Here is a 23,111-nt window from a genome sequence, read left to right on the forward strand (position 1 = left end):
CGAAGCCTACATCCAACGTTCATGACCTGCTCCTGCCAGAATGGGGCGGGTTGTCTTTAGAAATTGCACCAGGAAGTGGACTGGGATTTTGCTGTAATAGGCAGAAGATGTGCTGGATCCAAACACCTGCTTTGCATCTATAGAAACACATCTTAGTTACAGTCCAAACTGGTCCATATATTGGTGTAATAGAATGAACTAATCCTTTGAAGACACACCAAAGCATTTGTCCCTGACCTTTACAAAACTCAGATAAGAATTGGGAAACAGCTGAACACTATAATTTCTAGCTGAGGTTCTAAACAGCAACTCAACACAAAATGAAGAGTGAGAGAGACAGGATTCACTAGAAAAAGACCAGGAAAGGATGCAAGAGGTAATGGGGACTTTTTCCCCCTCCCTAGTTTACATACTGTGCCTATTCTCTTATTTGGTTTTCTGCTGTAAAATAAAGTCATCTGGGAGCATTTTTAAGCAAACTGTCTATGGCAGTTATTTGCCTGAGCCTGAAGATAGTGAAGTCAGCCTAAAAGCATCATAAATATTTTGTTAAAATTTGATTGAGATATTTTTAATAGTTCTAAAATAGCTCGGGGGGGGGTGGGGGGTGGGTGAGCATTGTTCTTAAAATGAATGCCTTACATATAAATTGATGGGTCTACTGATTACTATTAAATTACTATTTGGAAGAGGATGTAAGTTACTAAGCTGCTAAAAAGATATTCAGAAAATCCAGCAATTGTAGGATCAGTGACAGGTTAAGATTAAAATGTACCTGTCAGTATTTCTGTGGTATATTGAATATTTCTTTTTTATTCAGAATCTATTTTTACTGGGCTTAGAAGATCTTTTTTTCATATTGCCACAGGCAGAATCAGGGAAAGTATAACTTCTGAAATACTGATGTGTGCTACAGATGCAAGAACTACAGAAAAGATCAAATTTTGGTTGATTATCCAAATCCACCAATTGCTAAAACAAGAATAAATCAGGTCATCTGTTCATCGCAAAAAAAAATTAAAAAAAATTCTTCCATTAGAGATACCCAAACATTGCCAACAAGAATGCTATAATATTAGTTAAAGGGCAGGTAAATACAGCTTCCCTAATACAGGTTTGTGGTTAATAAGCTAAAACCATTATCTACATAATAACTAAAATGACATTAAGAAGTATATTTTATCTTGGTAAACAGGGTATCAGATATGCAGAGTTGCATGTCTAATCCCTTGAACCCTAAACATATTTCTTAAAATGTGGACATCAATTTATTATTTTGAATGAAAATTCATGAGCACCTTTCTCATGAGAAAACCAGTTCGTCTGTGGCATTAATAAATAAAAAGGAATGTGAAGCTATTTCCATCAGCCTTTTTCCCCATGTTTAACACACACTTCCAGTTTGTATTATTTCTTTGATGGCATAACTCACATGGCATTTGGAAATACTGTAAACACACTAGTATGCCTACCAAAAAAATTCAGCCAGACAAGAAGTTCTTCCAAGTTTCTGGGTCATCATTTTTTTGAACTCCTTTCACGTTTCTTATATAGGAGAAATCAGAGTTCTGACCTTAACGGTTGTGAAATTGCTTTATATTCTGTGCATACTTGAAGCCCCCTCTAATTCATTTATCTCAAAGCCTCACCCATGAAGGCCCAATACCAGGTGATGACAGGATCCCAGGATCCAGCCTTCATGTTGTGCAATGGTACTGTAAATATCATACCCATATCTCCCAACAGTACCTGTATAAAGTCCTCCCCAGTTTTGAGGAGGTGCAATATTTCCAGCCAGATTTGCTATAACATTTTTGCAGCTGCTCTCAGCTACTCTTGGTTACCTCTTGCTGCCCTGCCTGGCTAGCTGGTGTTCTCCTGCAGTGGGTATCCATTCTCTTCTCTTTCATTGTCACTCGCTATTTCCATGCAGATACATGTAAACTGTCTCTATTGCTGTTGTAACAAGATTGCTGTTCTGCAGGAAATCTGTTATCTACACACCCACTAGCATCACCCTGTTCTGCAGATACTGCATTACCTATCTCACTGTAGCTATTTCTTACACAAGGCCACCTCCCAAATCTTTCCCCCCACTATATAAAAAATTCTCTATCTACAATAAATCTTGTTCTCCCTGTAGATACTCTTCTTCCTCCTAGGTCAAACTTCCACAACAGCTAATGGAAAGATGCCCTAACTTTCACAGCCACGCAAATGGCCCATTCTTTGTAGACATCTCAGCCTCTTGCTAGGTCATCCTACTGTGGAATTTCTGTCCACAGTTTTTTATGCAGTAGGGAAATCTTTTATCAACTGATTGAAATGGCTGAAAAGCATTTCCATTGTGTTCAATACAATACCTCAGACTGGTTCAACTGGAAGTTTTCCATCTGAATCCAGCCCACTCTAGTTTCTATAATGGCTGAATACATGGTATTGTATTTGTCTCCCTCTGGTCCTTTGGCCCCTTGAGCCACTGTTGAGCCTCTAAGGGCTGGGATGGCCATCAGGGCCCAGAAAGGTGGCCACAGCACAGAAAAGGTAGGGAACACTAACTAGTAGGTTACCATTCCCAGTAATAACCATATAATTACAAGTGCAAACAAGTGCATTTAAGAGCCTATTTCCTTATCACATATGGTATGTAGAGTTACAAACTGGATTTTTCCATGAGGTTTAAAGCTTTATATCCCTTATCCTCAATAAAATCAAACGTCTGTTGATGTCTTACTGTCTTATGTCCCACACAGAATTCCAACCTTAAGTCTTGCTCACATTCAACTATGGCTGCAAAATTAGAAGCTGTTTTTGAACATGTAGCCCCCAGTGCACATTTATATACATATACACACTAATTCTGAACAAATTATTTTTATGGTTGGCACTAGCTGCACTGGCGTGTTTGAGAATCTGACAGATTTCTGCATATGTAATCAAGATCTCAGTAATCCTACATAATTAGCCCACATCAACTTTTCTAAAACAGTCATCTTTCCGTATAATAAGAGGGGATGTTTACAAGGCTCATTTATCTTTACAGTCGGTAATTTAATAAAACTGTGTTCCCAAGACCTCAATGTTGAGTTAACAATTGGAAAAGGAAGTTCTGGAGACAAAGAACTCCTGAACACCGTGGTCAATGAATTTCCTTGCATAGGGAACAGCAGGCAAAGGTTCTGCTGTATTTACCTGTTCCAAGAAGACTTCTATCAGGATGAGGGGGTGCCCAAAAAATGAGCACTAGTTTGCTCCTTTGAACTGCTTTTGCCCCACACTACTATGAACTCACAGATATGTTCTGATGTTAATTTAGGGGAAACAGCAGTTGGAAGATTCAGTTTTCAAAAGACCTTCAAGAAAAAATCTTAACCCAGAACTACAAGTTTTCTTGGTTGTGAAAAAGGGAGGGACAGCATTGATTTCATTTTAGCATACTCTAGTGATAAACTTGTCCAAGATTCTTTGCTCAAACTATTAGGAAGAGTGCTTTTATATACACTTACATATGTAATATGGGGGAAGGAGAGTGGAGGGAGAGGGGAGTATGTGTGTTTACATTTATAAGAAAACAGATTGAGAAGACCAAGTTAAGGGAAAACATTTAAAATTAAAGCTTTCTAGAAGTACAAAACTGGGATGTTTGTACTGGTGAACTTTAAGTGAATTGCTTCACATTCATATTTCCTAGTCACTAGTAGAATAGCAGTTATATTGTCTTGCAGAGGTATTAATACATTATAAAGATACTTCCTTGGAAGATGCTAAGAAATCAAAAGATACAAAGCCATTGGAGGAGAAAAGCCTGAAGAAAAAGGACACATTACATTTGTAAATATCAAAATAATGGATTGCTATTAGGTAATGTTATGTAGTCCCATGAACAAGCCATGATTTGGATAAATTATCCAGAACCCATTATTTTTTGCATTCATATAAGAAAAAAATAAATAGAGTTTTCCCCTGCCTCTTGGGCTAGGAAGAAAAATCCTGGTTAACTACAAGTAAGAAAAAGTATATCATGTAAAAAAAAATACAGATCAGTGAGAATAAAACAACAAAAAGAATAGTTCCCTACCCATTACTTCCCACTGTGTGAACTTTTGACATATCAGCAAACTCTTCCTTTCGCTTGCTACTACTGTTGTACTGCTCACTGTACAGCTTTAAGGACATCTGTTCAACAGCATCTCTTTGTGCTTCCAGATAGCATAGCTGAACCTCAGCCTAGAAAAAGAAAACAAAGAGAAAAAAAAACACCAAAGAACTTTAAAAAAAAATCAGAAAGAATGCATTTAAAACAAATATTTTTGGACGGCAACAATTTTAACCAAATGATTCACACCATGATTTTTCTCCTTGCATGATAGTTGAAAAGTCTGAAGCATTAAGTCAGAGAAAAGTACAGTGTATTCCCAAATGCTAGAACTGAACTATTTAGTTTCTATCAGAGAATGTGCTATATATTCCATGAGATGCATATCCAATCAAATGCTGCATAAAGATGTCTGGACATGAATAAAAAAGATATGAGAAATCACGCACTAAGACAGAACAGGTAGATACATAAAATTACATTTCTTAGAGGCTTCAAGACTGATATTATTAATACGTTGTCTGTGCTTCATAATTAATGAAAGCCATATTGCCATAGGTATATTTGTTTTAAATAGTAAGTGTAAACAAAACCAAGCAAATTGGCATCATTCACATTCAGCTTTCCCATATCTGGTGTCCACTGATTATTCAGCAATTTTAATTGCAAGGAAAAAGGCAATAAGTGAGATGTGCTGGTTTCCATCAGACTCTGTGCCTGGCCAGAAGAATGTTGAATACTTGGCATCATAACTTATTGAATAGACACTTTATTTATTGCAGCTGTGGTGATCAGTTTGATTCTGAGGCTCAGAGAACCAGATGATAAAAGGATGAAATTTGCTGTTTGCCACACTTGCCCCTAGGAACAGGACAAAGAACAGAGGGTACAGTAAGTTCAAAAGCACTTTGGGACCAATATGCTATTGTTTTCTTTTAATATGCTTCACCAAAAAAAAAAAAAAAAAGCATTACAAATTCTGATAATGCTTCAAAAAAACTGCTACTTCTGTGTAACTACATACTCTTATTTCCATTAGGAGAGGAACGCCTGCTTAACCATTTAGTGCTATGGCAAGTAAATGGAACAAGCACAGAGGAAATTTTTGTATGAGGACTCTTGCATTTTTCTGCTGCGGGAGGCAGGGAAATGAAGAGTTTGTTTGGCTGCTGACAGCACGGCAGAGTTACCAAGCTATGGAACAATGGCAGCTGTAAAGAAAAAGCAATGAAAGGGCTAGAGAGGAGAAGGGAAACCTGCAAAATCTAGGAAAAATTCAGGCAAGTGAATGGAAAGAGGCATTGAAGATTGTCAGCAGGGAAAGCCTGAAGGAAGGCTGGAATGTCTTTATAAGCTTGTGGTAATAACAGGTATATTTGCTTATGCCTTGCCTTGGTGCAATTTTTGCTGAGTAATAATGTAGCTGATTTGGAATTGCCATTTCCTTTTAAAATTTAAAATTTAAAATCTTAAAATTTAAAATTCAAACATTTACAGCTTTCTCTCTCAGTTGCCTCTTACAATGAGATTTGTTACGTTTGGCAGTAAACCAAAATATGTTTTGAGAAATTAAAGGAAAAAAAACCAAACAAACCACTAGCAATTTTCCAAGGAGACAGAAGATAAAAAATGCAAGTAAACCATGCAGGTTTTTCAGTGTGCACACAAATGAAATACAAGGCTTTCATACCTTCTCTACGATAGTGGAAAATTAAACCACACAGGGTTACAATGAAGAAACATTACCTGAATACAAGACGAACTACTTGGGACTGTCCAGTTAGAGTAAAATGTTAAAGGTCTGAGAGTGCTATAAAACATGCTCTTTCAGAAACTATAATTAAAACTGCTGTTTATATGACTCAGAAATTACTAAAAGCAGCAAATACACAAACATCATCACCTTCCTGTTCCACTTCCACCCCCAAGTATGTTTCTGTTTAAGTTGATAAACAAACCCCTTCCACAGGATACAGGGGAACCTCAACAAATTTCTTTTTTGGAAGGATTCTTCCACCAGTAAGGATAATCTTCCAGCTTTTTTTTTTTTTTTGTCCACACAAGGCTATGAATTTGTTCTTTTAATTCCACACAAGGCTATGAATTTGTTCTTTGAATTTATTCTTACCAGAAAGCAGTTATCCATTGGTTGTTTTTATCTTATTTATGGTTTCCATGACACTCAGTCAAAAGCCCTCTTGTGAGTGACCAGTAACTTTCTAAAACAATTACATTATCAATTACAATCTTCCATGATTCTTTTCAAGCCTAAAAATGAAATCTTGTGGAAGATTTTAGGCAAATAATTTCCCTGGTATTCAGGATGGGTTTGGGAATCAAGATTAGTAATTCTGGCTTCTTTCCTATGAGTCTGTGTGGGTTTTCTTAGGGTTATTTTTGGTGGGTTTTTTTTTGGGGGGGGAGGGTGGGTTGGCTGTCATTGAAATTATGTATACAATGCCCCCCTCCCCCACTGCTCCAGTACTCCAAAAAGAGGGAATTCACATATAGCCTAAACTCTGGAACCTCACACATACAAATTAAAACTCAGCTCTGAACTATATGAACACATGGTGTTTCTCAAACAGCACAACTATCCCAATACTTGAGATAATCTTTTTTTTTTTTTTTTTCATTTTCTAAATCCCCTCTCTATAATTTCCTCTATAGTTTAAAATATGAAATGGGAAAAATAAGGAAAGCAGCTTTTCACAGATCTTTCATTCTCTGTTCACTTGCAAAAATATTTTTAAACAGACAAATCGCTAATGTATGTGGAAAATAGGAGAAGAAACAGGAGGATGAAACAGAATAGTGGGGGAAAGGAAAAACAGGATGGAAGGGTAAGTAAATATATGGAGAGGGATGAATAAGAATGCACTATTTCTTCCTCACAGCTATAAGGCCCTCTTGTACTGAGCATTACAAACTCCACCAACATCATACTCTAAAAATCCTGAATACAAGCAATTGTGTCCCAGTTATTGTATCTCAGAACTATGATCCCTCTATAAATCAACTATTTTTGTTTTAAACCCAATTTTTGTTTTCAGCGATTGCAAATACTTACAGCAACTCAAACTCAGGCAGCGCAGTTTCAGATAGATCTCTCCGATTTCTTCACTGTGTGAATTCATCTATCTCACTGTTGTACTTAAGCATTTTTTGTGTCCCTGTTCTACTGATATCAACTGCAAAGCCAAAGAGGCTTTGAAGAACTCGAGTAGGTATTGATCAGTTTAAGTCTCAAAAACCTACATTCTGCAGAAGCTGAACTAAGTAGGCAGAAGGCACAATCTCAAAACCAGTACACAGCACAGATACGCAATAAATCTACTGCCATTTATTTTCAATTTAAAATCTTTACTGATAACAAAGGACTAGCTTTGCAGTATACTGGCAGAATAAAGTAGCAACTTTATTAATTGCTAATCAAATACATAAAAGCTACTTGCTTTACCTTCTAGCTTATTTTAAGTGTGCACTTTCAGATTGCTTTACATATGATTTCTTGTTACTTAACACAACTATAATTTCTATCACAAACACACCTCTATGGACTTGGATATCTAGGAAATCCTGAGAAAGCCTACTGAGATATGCATCATCCTAAATATATGTAGTTGAAATTGGTTGAGAGGTAATCATTCATTTGCTCTTAGTGCCCCATCTTAGAAGTGGAACTCAGTTTCTTCTTTTTTTCAGAAGATGTAGCCAGTCGGAATCATTGAAAAATTGAACATGTTAAAAAAACGCCAAGGAATGATACTCAGCAGGTTTTTTCCACTTTGTGGTCCTCTTCTAAGTGACGTTTTTTGCAGTAAAAACACAATAAAGATGCTGGTGATGGTCTGGCTACACATTTGTACAGATTCTCTGCCTAGCAGGATTGAATGAGTTTACAGTTTTCTGTCGGAAATTAAACTGAGATATTTCCAATAATCGAATGACAAAATGCTCTCATTTTCCTGAGCCTGGAGGATCCAATCTCTGAACAAGACTATGAGAAAACAGTAGTCTCTGGGGAAAAACAGTGAAAAAATTTTATACTAGTGCCAAATATTCAGTTCTAGTGATCGATTAATAACGGTAAATATTTTCAAGGCTATTGTCAGAAAGCTCATTTTCTAAAAAGTAAGACCTTATAAATAAACCGATGGAGCCTGGGGTGCAGAATCTGTTCCTTAAGACTGGCTTTGCATGACAACACAGAATGTCCTTTACTATACAGATCACTATAGAACACGAATGGGTAATCAGTGACAATACAAATCAATGAAAATACATTGTATTTCTTGTTAGACCTACACGTTAGAATGACCTTATTCTGAAGTGGAGAAAGACAAGAGGAGGGATAATGGCTGCTACTGTGGGAGGAAGGAGATTGAAAGGTTATATTGTATACAGTGTCAAATCAGAGACTCAAAATTTACACCAATGTAAATTGGAGATTTTTTTATGAGGGAAGGTACTAGAATAAATACCACTGAATTGGTATTGAAAGGAAAGTATTTTCAGATACTCTTTCCTAGGGAGCACAAGTCTTTTGTTACAAACTATGGTACTGTAAGCAAACTATTCTCTGTTTTAAATATACAAAATATAACACATTCAGTTGATTTGAATTATGAAAGTATTCTATCTTGCATTATTCTTTCTCTACAGTGCTTTAGAAAAGCTATACCACTGCCACACTAGACTGTAATTACTGTAGAATTACATATGAAATACAGACATAGTTCAGCTCCTCTGCCATTATTGGAACTTAAGCTAGATAAAAGCATTGCCTCTTAAAGTAAAGCACAAATTCCAGTTTGCACTAAACAAGGAGGTGGTCAGATGGCATTATACAGTATGTAGATTTAGAAGGCTCACCTATATGTATATTTTATAGAAGTGCAAATTCAGCTGCACCATTCTAAAAGCATGCATGTCCCAGCTCGGCATGCTTTATATCTTTGTAATTGGTGAATTTCTTAAGAAATAAAATTGGGAGTAATTCCTTACCAGAACTGAGTTGATTGCAGTAGCATTTACGTGGTCATATGTGTGCCCTCAAGCATTTTTTGTTGTTTTCTGACACAATATTCTGTCTATTTCTCCACATTATAAAGTTGTGGAGAAAGCTTTATTACACAATATGAAACAGATCCTGGCTCTGTCACAGATGCAGCCACTGTATAAAATTATGTTAAGAAGTACACAGCTCAACATATCTTCCATGGGGGTGTAGCTTACAGAAAAAATTCTTTGGCAGGCAACAATTTGACCAAAGACTTGACCATCCACCACTCCATCCCCACAGCCAGCCAACAGGTCTTCTGTTGCTGTAAACACTTAGGGTAGAAGCGATACTTCCAAGAGGTTACCCTGGCATTTTAAATGGAATTGTATAACAGAATCATAGAATCATTCAGGTTGCAAAAGACGCTTAAGATCATTGAGTCTAACATTTGGCAGCGTTCGGGTTCTTGGACTTCAGGTGACTTGGAAGTACTGTTTCTACCCTAAGTGTAGGCATTTGTTGCTGAAGGAGGATGGTAACTCTTATCGTCAGCTTTTTTTCCCCCCTTTTCTCTCCCTATCCTCCCCTACCCTGCACAACTAAAACAGAGACCTTGCTGCAGTTGACATCTTAGTCTGTTACCCTTCCTGCTTTTGGCTCCCCTGCCTCTTCCATCCTTCATCTTGCACACTTTCTTCAGAACTGAATCAGATTAAAAAATAATCCTATATCATAAAATGTGTTTACTGAGAGCTGAACGTTTGATAGTCCTATTACAAAAGGACACGTTGTGTTTTGATCATGCAGGAAATGAATTCTGTTAATCAGGGCATGCTTGTTACCAGTTAAATCTCAGCAAAGTGTTTTTATCATCATAAATCTCAGAAATGCTTTTATATTGGTAATACCTTTATCACTTTGTTTTTCAGTGTACTAAAATAATCACAACAATGTGAAACCTCCACACAGAATGAGCAAAATTACAAGGCAAAAACATTCTTACTTATCAAGGTACTTAAATTCATCATAGAGTTTAAGTAACAGCAGTAACAGCACAGTGAATTTTAAGCCCATCTACAGGAGCCAGAAATTGAAATTTTAGATCAAGTAGGGTTGTGTTATAGCAAGCAGAACTTCAGGCAACTCCCAGAGCCATCAGAAATAACAGGGGGTGGGGGGAGAAGGCCAGTAAATAACAGCAATACCTTTTTGCAGAGTTGCCCTTGGCTTTCAGAAATACATAGTGGTTTTGGATTTTTGTATAAAGATTAGGAACATGACCTGTTACTTCAGGACTGTGGAGTGCAAATGCAACCAGTAGCATGGCCTCAGCAGCATTGTCTGACCAAATCCATGGAGGTATCCTGATCATGCTGTTAATTTAAAATCTGGATCTCTGGTGTCTAATTCCTGACTGTCCCCCTGTCTTTGGTTCTGTTCAGTGTAATGTTAAACACAACACGAGAGTGTGGCATGCCCTGTGCATCAAACAGATATCAGCGATGTACTCAGAGAAGTTCCCTATATCACAAATACCAAAAAGCACTGAAGAAAAGTATGAAAGGATTAGCCTTTCCAGCGACTTCCAAGACTGAATATTTACTGACAATAGCATTCCAAAATTACAAAGTGAAAAAAAAGTCCTTGTAAGACTGGGAATCACACAATGGCCAGTATCTTTTGCTACTTACTTTTCTTGTCCTGCAGGTCTGCACCTCCAGCCTGCAGAACAAGAGTGACAAGTAGGATGCAAAGGAAGGTTTTGTAATAACTGGGGGCCAGGTGGGGAACAGGCTTGCTCTGACAACAGAAAGGACTGGGATGAACAGAGTAGTGCCTGCTAAAACCAGGCGGAATACACAAATTAACAAGGATGCAGATCCAGCCGAACTCATCAACATAACAGTTGGAGTGCATTTCATCAAAACTGCCACATGCCTTCCAGCTCCTTCAGTGACACATCTTCACATGCCACAAGAACTGTAAGTCCAAACAGTCCCATTCTTACAAACCCAGAAAAATTTTCTTTATTAAAGTAGCAATTCATCATCACAACCTTTTGCCTTGGTATCTTTCCTGCCTGGCAGAGAAAACAATTTCCTATAGGAGGTCAGAACACAGATATGTTGTACTTAAACACAAGGTTGAACACCATTCCAGGCCAGACTCAAGATCCCCAAGTAGTCAAGAAGAAAGACTAGTCAGACACAAAAAGTCTTTCCTCAATGTGCAAAAATTGTAAACTTAATCTTACTTAATTAAAACCTTCACTATTTGCACAGTTCTGATTGTTCCTACCATTCCCTTTGTTTGCACATTTAGAGCAATGAAGTGGCTTAACAAGAGATTGTTAAGAGTCTGCCTGTCACCCCAAAGCATTGGTATTTCTAAAAGCCATGCTCCTCTGAAAGGCTTGTGTACCAAACCACATGGGCAGGCAATGCACCTAGCTTGATCTGTAGGGCTGGGCATTCAAAATGGCCATGCTTTTAAGGTTAAAGGTACCAACGTTCAGAATTCAGGACGGTACACATGTGCAAAAGAAAAATTCGGGTGATGGTGCACATTCCCTCACCTCCATCTCTGCAGCAGACTGACACCTACTTTTGTATTTAAAAAAAACCGAGATGAAGTAGGTCTTGCAAAACCAATACATTGTAGGGAAAACAGGAAGGCATGACTGAACTAATACAAAAATGCTATGGCCTTTTCATTGGAAATTTTTCTCAGAGATCCACTTTGTGCATATTTTGGAGAAATCTCTTTTTCCACTGTTGGAAGCTCTACTGCCTTAAAGTGAAGTGCAACTTGATGACTTATTTGCAGAAAGTGGCTTCCAAGTTATCTTGAATGCATTATATTGATTATATTTTATATGTATATATATAAAAAATTATATATTATATTTGGAAGTAAATATAAGGTAATGATTTCTTTAAACTTGCAATGTATGAATCTGAACTTAGTTTGGTAATACTTTTAATTAATTTTAACATACTGTAATAGTATTCCCGGTTTATGTTTTGATATCGTTTCATGAACAGAAATGTTTGTATATTTCTGTCACTTATTAAAGGAACCTACATAAAATGTAGAAATGCCTAGTAAGACGATGCCATATTACAGAAAAAAAATGTGAACTCTTTCTTCCTGAAATACTACATCATTTATGAGCATGCTACATAGTAATTATTTTAACTAGTGCATAAACAGGGTTTGTTTTCTTTTAGTAGCTCCATGTTAAACTTCTATATGCTTGGGAAATGGTTCATATTTAACAACTAGTTCCACAATTTCCCATACACACCAACTCAGAAAATTGCAGTTTTGAGATAAAGTTCTCCTTTTGATCTAATATTTTGAGACAAATATTTTGAAATGCTCAGAAGTGTCAAAACATTTTCAAGGCCAAACTCCCACACTGAGTTTACCTCAAATGCCTCTCATTGATTGCTTATTTGACTTGTTCAGAAATTAAGGAGATTCTTTCCATGCCTACATAGTCTATTTGATGTTGTATAACCTCTAAAGATGAGAATGTTTTCTTACTATACAATGTAGAGTGGTTTGGTTTTGGCTGGTTTTGTTTGTGTTTTTTTTTTAATATGATCAATTTTTTTCCTATTACATGGAGAAATTATATTTTTTCAACCATTTTTTAGATATTAAACTATTAATGTTATAAAATTTCACAGCTGTGAACACAGGATTTTGTCTCCATTGCAAGATTAACTAAGAATAGGCAGATTATGAAGGAGGATAAAAATGACATTTTACTTAATTCATTAACAGCACAGAAATGCAGGTTAAGTATTTCTTTCTGTACATTATTTTTCATATATATATATATGAAAGCCTGCGACATATGAGAAATTATGTGTGTGTATATATGGGCTTTGACTAAGATTAGGAACAGAAAATTCAAAAAATAATTTTGAGGAAATGTAAAAAAATATTAGTAAAAATATTAGTAATTATTGTAGCAGCAACAAAACATACAGCTTAATACGCTGATTTGTATAACTGCCTTGCCATGTATAAAAAGCAGGCACAGACCGCTGCTCCTTTGAGTTTATTTATGATCCTCAGCTGAGGAGCCTCTTGAAGCACCTGACACCTACTGAGGCAGAGGGAACTGTAAAAAGATAACTGTTTTAAACATAAAATATTTGTATTGCTGAGAGGTCAGCTTTGCCGCTTCTGACTTCATTGCAATTTGCATACTATTAAAGCATTACCCATAATGTTTGTAAAATTTAATTTTAAAGCTATGCTGTTAAAGATGTTTGCTGAATTGTAAGCACCTAGGACATTTGGGAAATTTGTTAACACTTTGATAGTTACAGTATTTCTGTCTCACTTTGCTTTTTTATTTAACACACCCCACACACACACCCCTAAAACACACTTACTATTCTCTTCTTCCATTTTACGACAACGAATCTTGTTTTAATGCAAGCTGAGATACTTTAAAAAAAAAAACCAAACCAAACAAAAAAACCCAAGTATACTGCACCAGTACAGTAATGGAGAAAGCTTCCCCTTTTATTCTCAATATATTTAAGTTTGTTAAAAATGTCACTAACTTATTTATTTACTTTTTGCTGGGGGCTGAGATCCAATTATAGCCCTATAGACTAGAGGTGATGGTTATGATTTTCTACTTCACTCTAATACAGGCTTTCTCATTAAATCTCACAGCTCGGTAATCACAGTCATCACATTTGTGTTTCAGTGCTGCATTCATGCTCACATTCTCTTCCCCTGGATTTCCATCCTCCTTCCCCCACCCCCTCCCCCAAGATCTTTATTTACTCCCTGGCACAAACTGCAAAATTAAAGATGTATAATGTGCAGATACAATCTTTGCTTCCTTTGCTCTGCCAGGCTAACACTTCACTCTAAAATACACTTACTTTGGAAAGTACTGATATTAACTCAGTTACTGTGGTACATGAACTACCGTTCCCCTTTGAAGTACTATAGAAAATTTGTCCTTAGATGATAATGGAAAGGATGGAGTAAAGCAGGAACAACAAGAATTACTTTACATACTAATAGCAACAATTTAGTTATCAAAACAGTACAGAACAAGCATGCCTTTATACAATTCTTTAAAAAAAAATTGCTTCCTAGGGTTCTAATAGTCTTTTCCTATGGTTCAGGAATGCACAGTAGCACTCAGCCCAGTGCCTGTATCCTTATTTCAAAGAGAATCATTCAAACCGACATCCACCCTGCCAAGAATCTTGACTTTGAGCTGCTAATGCAGAATAAAAATCAATATAAATTTTGATCATTTGATGAATATTTACTTCTTTCTTTGGAGCCTGGGGATTTAGAATTGAAAACTGCTGAATCAAGTCATTTTATTTTTTTGTGTTTGTGCCAACACCAATTTACTACCCTCCTGAAAGTTCCTGAACAAGATGTCTCATGTGGCATACATGTTGGGTTTTCCTGTCAATCATAACTGTGTGCCAGTAGGGAACCATAAACATTTTCCTTTCATACTCTTAGTTCTCCAAAAAAAGAATATTTTGATTACTTCCCTCGAAAAGGTAAACTTGTCCTATTTAGACATACTGTAGAATGCCTATATCTATTTTTCTAGGATGGCTGCTGTGCCTAAATTGATACTATCTATTAAACATTTTCTTTTCAGTACGAGTTGCTTCATACAAAGAAACAGTTTAGAATCACTGCAAACAAAGCTTAGTAACACAAAACAGATAAAAATCTATATTGGTATTATCACTTCCCCTATATATTTTCTGAAAAACTGCATGAAAATTCTGACCAGTATAATTTGCACAAAACGGCTGTGAAAATGAGGATAGCAGGAGATAAATAGATCCCACAAGCAAGCAATTAAGATGCGACTCTACTTTGCATTTAATCTTAAAAAGAAATGTACCTTCAATCTTAATAAAATGAGCTTCTAAAAAATGTATATGTAAAGCTCCTATGTTTCCATAGCGATTGGCTAGGGGCGGGCAGTGGGGGTGGGGGGGGGTGGGGGTGGGGAGGAGGGGTGCAGAGGGGAAAAAGGAAAAATGATGCTTCTAAATTTGAAAAAGACTTAGATTAGTTTAACAAGAACTGTAAATGCAAGCAATTTTCATCTTGCAAAATTTTTTTATATATGACTCAGTGGCAGACGGGCTTTATCTTAAGGACCAATTTTGTTGGTCTCTTATAAATTAAATAAAAGTGGCAGCAGCTGTCTTTCAGGAGGCTGATATAGGCTTGTATAGTCATATGATATTATGTAGACAGATGTTTTAAATAAAATAAAATATTTAGATTGCTAGATACCTTGCTAGATACAAAGGCAATTATAGGATGTCTTTGTTAAATTAAATTTCTCATTCTTCTGAGAAGAAAAAAAGGGCATTGTCCTGGAAACTGTACCAACAGGAAATGATTCTATATCTAAAACAGCTGGAGACTGCAACTAATATAAATTTACTTGAAAATAAAAATGCTGTATGCCTCTAGAGACATGCAGCAACATGCAGTAAAAACAGATGTGATACAAAATTATTTTTAAAAACCTCAGTTTATATAAATACATAAAATATTAAGATATGATCCCCTTGTAGAGAGGCTGTTCAAGGCTAAGACAAACTAAGAGAACAATTAAAGTCCTAAAATATAACAAGTGACATCCCTTTTCTAGCACCAAAAACTTCTTTTTCTCATGAATGCTTCATTTCAGAAACATGTTAGACACCTTACTTTGGCAAGAACTCTAATGTGATAACACTTTATTGAATTACCAAGACAAAATTTAGTGGAAACCTTTTATCTCAGCACTTTAAGGTAGATTTTGATTCACATGTATGTTATGTGTCAAAGCTCCAAAAATCACTGTAAAAGAAAAGCCAATATCCAGCACTCAAATTCTTTAGATACTGTATTGAGGAAAGCTTTCTACAGTCTAAAAGGGAATTTTGCCAGAGTAAAGACTGCACAATTGGGTTTTATGTGAACCATTTAAAATATATACCCACATTCTAGCCCATGACTATCTAATGCAACTTAACCTGTTTGCTCTTTCCATTTCTGTTGAAAATGCCACAGTATAACAGACTGCATTCCATGTACTTGTAGTTGTTTTACTTTTCCCCAGGACCTCTTTTACGAACTTGTCATGACTCCAGACCCAAACCTGCACAGCTGATTTGGTTAAAGCACCTGAGGTCTTCACTTACTCATAAAGCAAACATTCCAGAAGGAATACATATGCCTAAATGTAAGAATATTAATTTTAAAGGGGTACCTTTCAAATCACTATTGACAAAAATCTATCCAAATTTGCATAGCTTCCTTCTTCCTTGTTCTCTAATAAAATGGTACTGTAGAATCGCTTGGTTTGGATGCTTTTTTTTGAAATATTATTCTCTAATTTTTACAAGGAATTAAACTTTTTTTCCTCTCTCTCATACCTAACAAAAACACCCCAGCTAAATAAAACCACACCAAATATACCTAAGATATTGAAAGAGCTATATTATAGTCCCTATATAGCAAGAGAAGTAAATGGTGTTAAAGATTCCTTTCAGAAAGCTCCAGGTTGGATTGCTTTCATTTTTTCCAATAGCCTTAATTGGCTAAGTGCCTTTGGGCCAACTAATACCCAGAGAGACCTAAACTCAGTAATCTTGTAAATACAATGATTTCAACAGATTTTCATCAAAGACATGACCATTACACAAGATACCGCCTGTTTGGTGGTGTATTATTTCTCATTTAGAATGTAGTTAAATCGCCATATGAATACAAGATTTATTGCTAGAGTATCCTGTGCTACCAAGAGCCCAACAAGCAGGAGACATTTGGCTTTTTTACTTAAGTTTAGACAGATATTTAAATGGATATGATCAAACACTTTAATTTCACAAAGAAAAGAAGCCAGGTCCTAAGCAGACTGAGAACAGCAAAATCACCCATCTCAAGATGTAGATGTCCAAAGATGACATATGTGTGTAACAAATGTTCATGTGACTACAAAATTGCATAATTTAATCTTTTTGCTTCAAAGAATATTAGGAAGCATAACTGAGATGACAAGAACATATCACAGTATAATATGAATACCTCCTGCATCTTTGTATTTTAACACCTGACCCATGAAAATATGACTTTTCTAGTGCTAAAATAAGATGCATATTGAATCAAGGAATCTGAAGTTCAATTACTACAAAAAATATCTGTCAAGGGAAAGCTTTAATTAAAAGATGCACATTTCCAGTAACCATAAATAAGACAATACTTTGTGGCCATACAGTACTTCTAAAGAACATTATACTGTTAAAGAAGTTGAGTATCACTACATGGGGATTCTGGGCACTTAGATTATGATAGACTTAATGTGTTTCCAGAGACAAAAAACTGTAATTTCTAAACCATCTAGTGACCTTACAATATGACGTGGGACACAGGCTCTTTAGAATTGAAAACTGCAACAAAAATCATTACACACTGATTAATCAAGACCCAAGAGAGGTCACTAACTGATAACTCATAAGTCAAGGGCCATTACAATATTTTAAAACAAATATTTTAAATGCAGTTTGGTAAAAGGGTTTTATTCTAATCTCACAAATACCTTAAACAGATTGATAGTATGAAGATATTTTTTTTTCTTTTTTCATAGCATTCATTAAAATGGAGGCATTAGGCCTGAGTGTTACAAAAAGCTTTTATTAAAAGGTGTAGGCAATCTCTTATACAGATAGTCAGCACCCATTCTAGTGGGATGGTCTAAGGTCTAAGGCCATTTTTAGCAGGAAAATATATAGGCACACATGATAGATTCTGGCAATATAGCCACAGGCTAACCTTGTGCTCCAGGTTCTCTTTGCTGAGCATGGTTGAAAACTGACTCTCTGGTGGTCTATTTCCCCAGAGGCCACACAAGAAATACACTTGGCTGTACTTCTGCATCACATGTATGGACAAAATTTGGAGCCTTCCACAGAAGCCTACATCCATTCCTCAACTGTGTGTCCAAACCAACAAAAGTTAGCATGCTTTTTTTTGGATCTTGGCTTCATTATAACTGAACTGTCAATGTCTTATTGGAGTAGGCTCAGATTAAAAGTTCAAGTCTTGGAGCTATCAGGAATAATTACCCTAGAAAGTTGTATGGTAGCAGGACATTACGATCTTGTTTATGGAGCTTAGGTAGAATTTCCAATCAGCATGATTGCATCTATTTCTAGTGCTTTGTTAATCGCTTCCTGAAGCTGCTCATTAAAAGCTCCTATGTCAACACGTAATGCTGTGGTGGCTGAAACAGAGATTGGGAATACAATCACATCTCTTGGCTTGGCTGAGAAGTACACTGCAACATTGTGCACTTTATCACAAATGCTGCTTTCCCATTTGATAAAATGCCTCACCATGTCATGGAACAGTGGTCATTTATTTCAGAGGAACAAGCTGAATCTTCACCATTAAATGCTGGATGTGAACAAACATCATTCTATTTTTGTCTCCCTCAACAATGGAATTGCAGTGAGACCCAAGTACAGCAATTTAACATCTCTCTTACAACAGCCACAAAAGCGATGACAGCCCTAGACAATAATCACTTGCCAATACCATAGTACTTACCTACCAACTGTGAAAGCTCTCATAGCCATAGTCAATAATTGAACGGACCAATTCCACTGTGCTGCATGTGATTGGTGATATTATCCCTTTAAGTGTGTTATTTAAGTTTGCAATGCAGTTAATTGAAACCCTACTAGATGCAAATCAAAAGTTTCAGCCTTAATTGAGATATTTTGAAAATTGAACCCATTGCTTCAGGCAGGTGCTACATGAGATTCCATTAATATAGGTAATTAACATTAGCCTCTGCTTTAATTAACATGCACACTTTAATTAGTAAAGCATTAACCAACATTAAAAAATCTGATCTTCATGCATCACAAAAACTGCAAAGTTATGACTATGTTATTTTTTTCCAAGACTGTAAATCATACAACATATCAATTCTTTTCTTTAAATACATCAAGATATTTTAAAAAGAGAAATATACATATAAAATATACATCCTTCTTTAACCGAACATTTAAAATGGTGGGAAAGATTTCTCAAGGATATATAAAATGCGAAGAAAGCTCACATAATACCTTAAAACTTGTGTTTAAAATGTATAAATAGGTATATTATAGATATAGTGTGTGTGTATCTAAATAGTCACTTTATAAATGAAAATAATTCAGCTGTAATCAGATGCACTGCTCACTGTTAATTCTATTGCAGCGTCCAAGACAGCATTTTCCAGTCCTGGCATTTTAAAAATGAATGTCCTGTCAACAGTACTCGCTTTGTTTCCCATCATGCTTGTTTTAACACATGACATTTGAACATCATGCTGCTCCCCAAAGTAAGTAGGCCTATCACTGCAAACCCATTTGCAAACACAAACTGAACATCTTCTTGAGTTTGCTCAGAGCCTTAAACAGCATCCTCAAGAACTACCCCGTTGCTCCAAAACTTTTTGTCCTACTGTGTCACAAAGCCCATTGCTGAGCATCATCATCTCTGGGAGCTCAAGTCATTGGGGAGCTGCAGTGATGCAGCTGAGCTGGTCCAAGATCAGCCTTTCTGCACAGCAGGTCCCATTTACAGCTGTCCAAGTTCTGTGAGAACGGAACTTGAACAAGTACACTCATGCTTTCAAGCAAATACAGGAATTTTTCTTTGATACAGGCAAGGTCTTTATGACTCTGGACTGTTTCATGTCGCATCTGAAGTCAAAATTCTTATTTAGAAGCATAGTATGTTTCCAGATATATCCAACATAAGGAATTCCATCCAGGCCTCCATCCGTGAAATTAAATGGTGCAGAGCTCCAGCTTAAAAATCCTTCTTTAAATAAAATCTAACATCAGTTTATTTCAAAACACATTTCCAAACAATGTAAAGATACCTTCATCTTCCTAACCCTTTCTTTCTGTTATGCATTTACTCATACGATCCTGACAGCTTTGCTTTAAACGTGGTAAGTTCCATCTCTACAACCTCAGTATTACCACAAAAACTATTTTTAATCCAGTCACTTTATTTCCTGTGTTTCCTTTCTCAATACAGGGAGGTGGAATGTGTATTAATTATTGTTATGCAATTCTCATAATAAGATGCTGGATGTGTTGGCTTGAATAATAGTCAGTTGAAACCTAGATCTGTTTCTACAATTTCTGCACGTTCTGAACCTCCACTGCATTTGGCAGTGAAAGGAATGGACAATGTTAAAGGACTATATACTCTATTCATATTGCATCCAAATATCTGCAGATCTTAAAGACAGCATGTACATGTGCAGAGAAAAGAGTATGTCCTTTCTGAAGCTCCTAGAAGTACCACATCAATGTCACATCAGGGTTCTGTTTATTTCTTTTTGTTAAACCGGAAAGAACTTTCATGAAAGAAACATGAAGACAAGAAAAATGCTTTAAAACTGGAAAGATTCACTTAATTTTAAGCACTTTTTCTCTATGGGAGTAAATCCTACATTGTGCTTCATATTCGTAACACACACACACACATCTCAAATGTAAGGCTTTCCAGACACTGAATCTACAATGCTTCCAGCTAAAAAAAGCTAGATCTCTTTGGTGCAATTTGCCAGACTTTGTGGGATTCTGTGGGACACATTGTGGGTTTTTGACAGTTCTCCCTGAAATTAAAAGAGAATTACAGCTAAAAGAATCCTTTGCTGAGTGCTTTTCATGGCATGCTGTTGAATTCACCATATTTTATATCCTGCAAAACCACAGCTAGACTGAAACCAACATAAATAGTAAAAATCTGTCCTGACTTGCATCTGAGTAACCCATAGAGATCAGCAAACTATTGTTTTCGGTAAAGCAATGTGACAATACTTTTAAAACAGTGATTTTCACAATACAGAGTTCTTCGAGGTCTGTGCATATTCAGATTTACATGTAATACTGAATGAATGCACAAAAATATCTTTTTGTCTTATTTACTTGCTTGACTTTAACTACGTATTTTCAGGTAACAAAGAAGCAAGAATAAAATATATAAAGAAAGTGCTTAAAAATGCTGAGCAGCATCTTGAGAATCAAGGTAGTCTCATCCTGAGGTGGAGAACCCACGGTGTATTGACCATGCAATGATCAAGGTGCCACAGAAAACCCCGTTCCTCTGTAGAACATGCAATATCTCTGCAGAAATCCAGCTTCTCTATAGCCCCATCAGAAAATCATCCTCACATCGTCATTGCAACATAATCAAATAGCTGGCTCTACCTATTACTCTTTCACTTTTTCAGAGGAATCCTCCCTGTTGTTGGGCAATGAGGACAACAGAAGTCTACAACAAGAAAATTCACTTTCGATTGCAGTAACCTGCAAATTGTGTAGGGTTTGGTGACAGTTTCTGATTGCTTTCACAGCTGGCTGTACTACCTACATGAGCCTGAAGTTAGGGTGATGGGTTTTACAAACACTATAATTTTCATTAGTCCTGATACCACAAAGTTAAAATACACATGACTTTTAAGACTAAACTAAAAGTTGGGAATAACTAGCCTAGAAATTCCATCATATAAAAATCAGTTCCTCATTCATCTGTGACACAATTTCTGAGTTTCCTTATGGAAACTTGTTCAGACTCTTATTAAAAATGAATGGCTTTAGAAGGGTCCTAACTTAGTAAAAAACCACACATCATACAATATTATAAATAAGCAACTTCTAAATCTGCTAAAATCATCAGTTTTAAAATATTAACATCTACTTCTCAAACTGGTCAGTGTAGTAGCCATGATGTCCTTCTCCAGTGCAGTATTTTTCATCAGTAAACAGTTGTGTAAAAGAAGTTTCAGGACTTCCAGTAACACAAGAATCATAAACATACAGGGTTGAAATGCATTGCATTCATGACATTTTGAAAGGTTTCTTTTTTTTTTTCCCCTGTGTGGTCTTTAAAGTGCTACCATTCAAAATCTTCTAGCACCTCTAGCAAAATAGGCTAAATGTAGGAAATGAAAGGTGGATTGCATTCTGTCAAAGTCGATGACAATTTTCTTATTTCTATTTCAAGCAAGCAAAATATGCTCTTACAAATTATGTGACAAAAAAAAGTATATATCTATAAACTGATGATTTCAGAGATATGGGCTCCTGACACCAATATTTTACATATTTTTAAGGCAACGACTGCATACTGTAGCATAACTATCACAATATGGGGTTGCAAGCAAAGAAAAGTTTGAAAGCAAGTGCAGAGGAGTCAACGTTTTGGTTTTAGCAGTTTGGTTCGTTTTAGTAGCTACAGGAAAACTTGAATTTTACTGCTCTAAGAATACTGTATCCCCCTTTTATCATGAAGAAAACAGGACAGTATCAGGATCAGTTAATAACTTGGGCTGGAACTTCAAATGTCAGCCTTGCTTCTCCAGTACGGCCGCAGGAAGGAAGGACTGGAGACAACAAATATCTTTTGTTCACTGTGGGAAGTGGATTTTGCCTTCCTCTACTAGCTGCCACTCCTTCTACCCAACTTCTTCATTTGCAGCTGTAAGTTTCCCATGACACAGACAACTGCAGACATCGGGGTCATGGGTACCATGCATTGTGCTGAGAGCCACCCCTTAGGCTTTCAATTCTTTTTTTGTCTCTAATAGATGGTCTAATAAAAGATATTAAACTTTGCCTCCCTTATTTATAGTTCATAACTTGTCCTTACACACTAAAGTTATGAGCAGTTTTGCACCTTTATAGAGTTTAACATGTTCTGAAGCACTACTTCAGATGTGCCTGGAACACTTCTGTAATTACGAAAAGCAAAATGGGTGTGATACACAGCACTCAATGTCCTTTTGTTAAGAACAATGACTTTTCTTAGGCTACGAAAATACATAGCTAACATCCTTTATGAATTAGAATGATAACTATTATTTTTGTCTCATGGAGGTTTGTGAGGAATTTGGCAAATGTGACTTACACTTACAAAAGCCACAAT

General features: G+C 36.2%; 1 protein-coding gene across 5 annotated transcripts in view; it reads right to left on the reverse strand.

Moving 5' to 3' along the window:
- Positions 1-23,111, reverse strand: part of AKAP6 (A-kinase anchoring protein 6) — a 351,976-nt gene that overhangs the window by 134,695 nt on the left and 194,170 nt on the right. For all 5 annotated transcript variants that reach the window (XM_080397013.1, XM_080397009.1, XM_080397012.1 and 2 more), the window contains exon 8: positions 4,079-4,227. In XM_080397013.1, the coding sequence (XP_080253139.1) occupies positions 4,079-4,227 (149 nt within the window). The remainder of the gene's footprint in view (positions 1-4,078; positions 4,228-23,111) is intronic.

This window comes from Falco punctatus (assembly GCF_963210335.1).
Source record: "Falco punctatus genome assembly, chromosome: 7".
Taxonomy (NCBI): Eukaryota; Metazoa; Chordata; class Aves; order Falconiformes; family Falconidae; genus Falco; species Falco punctatus.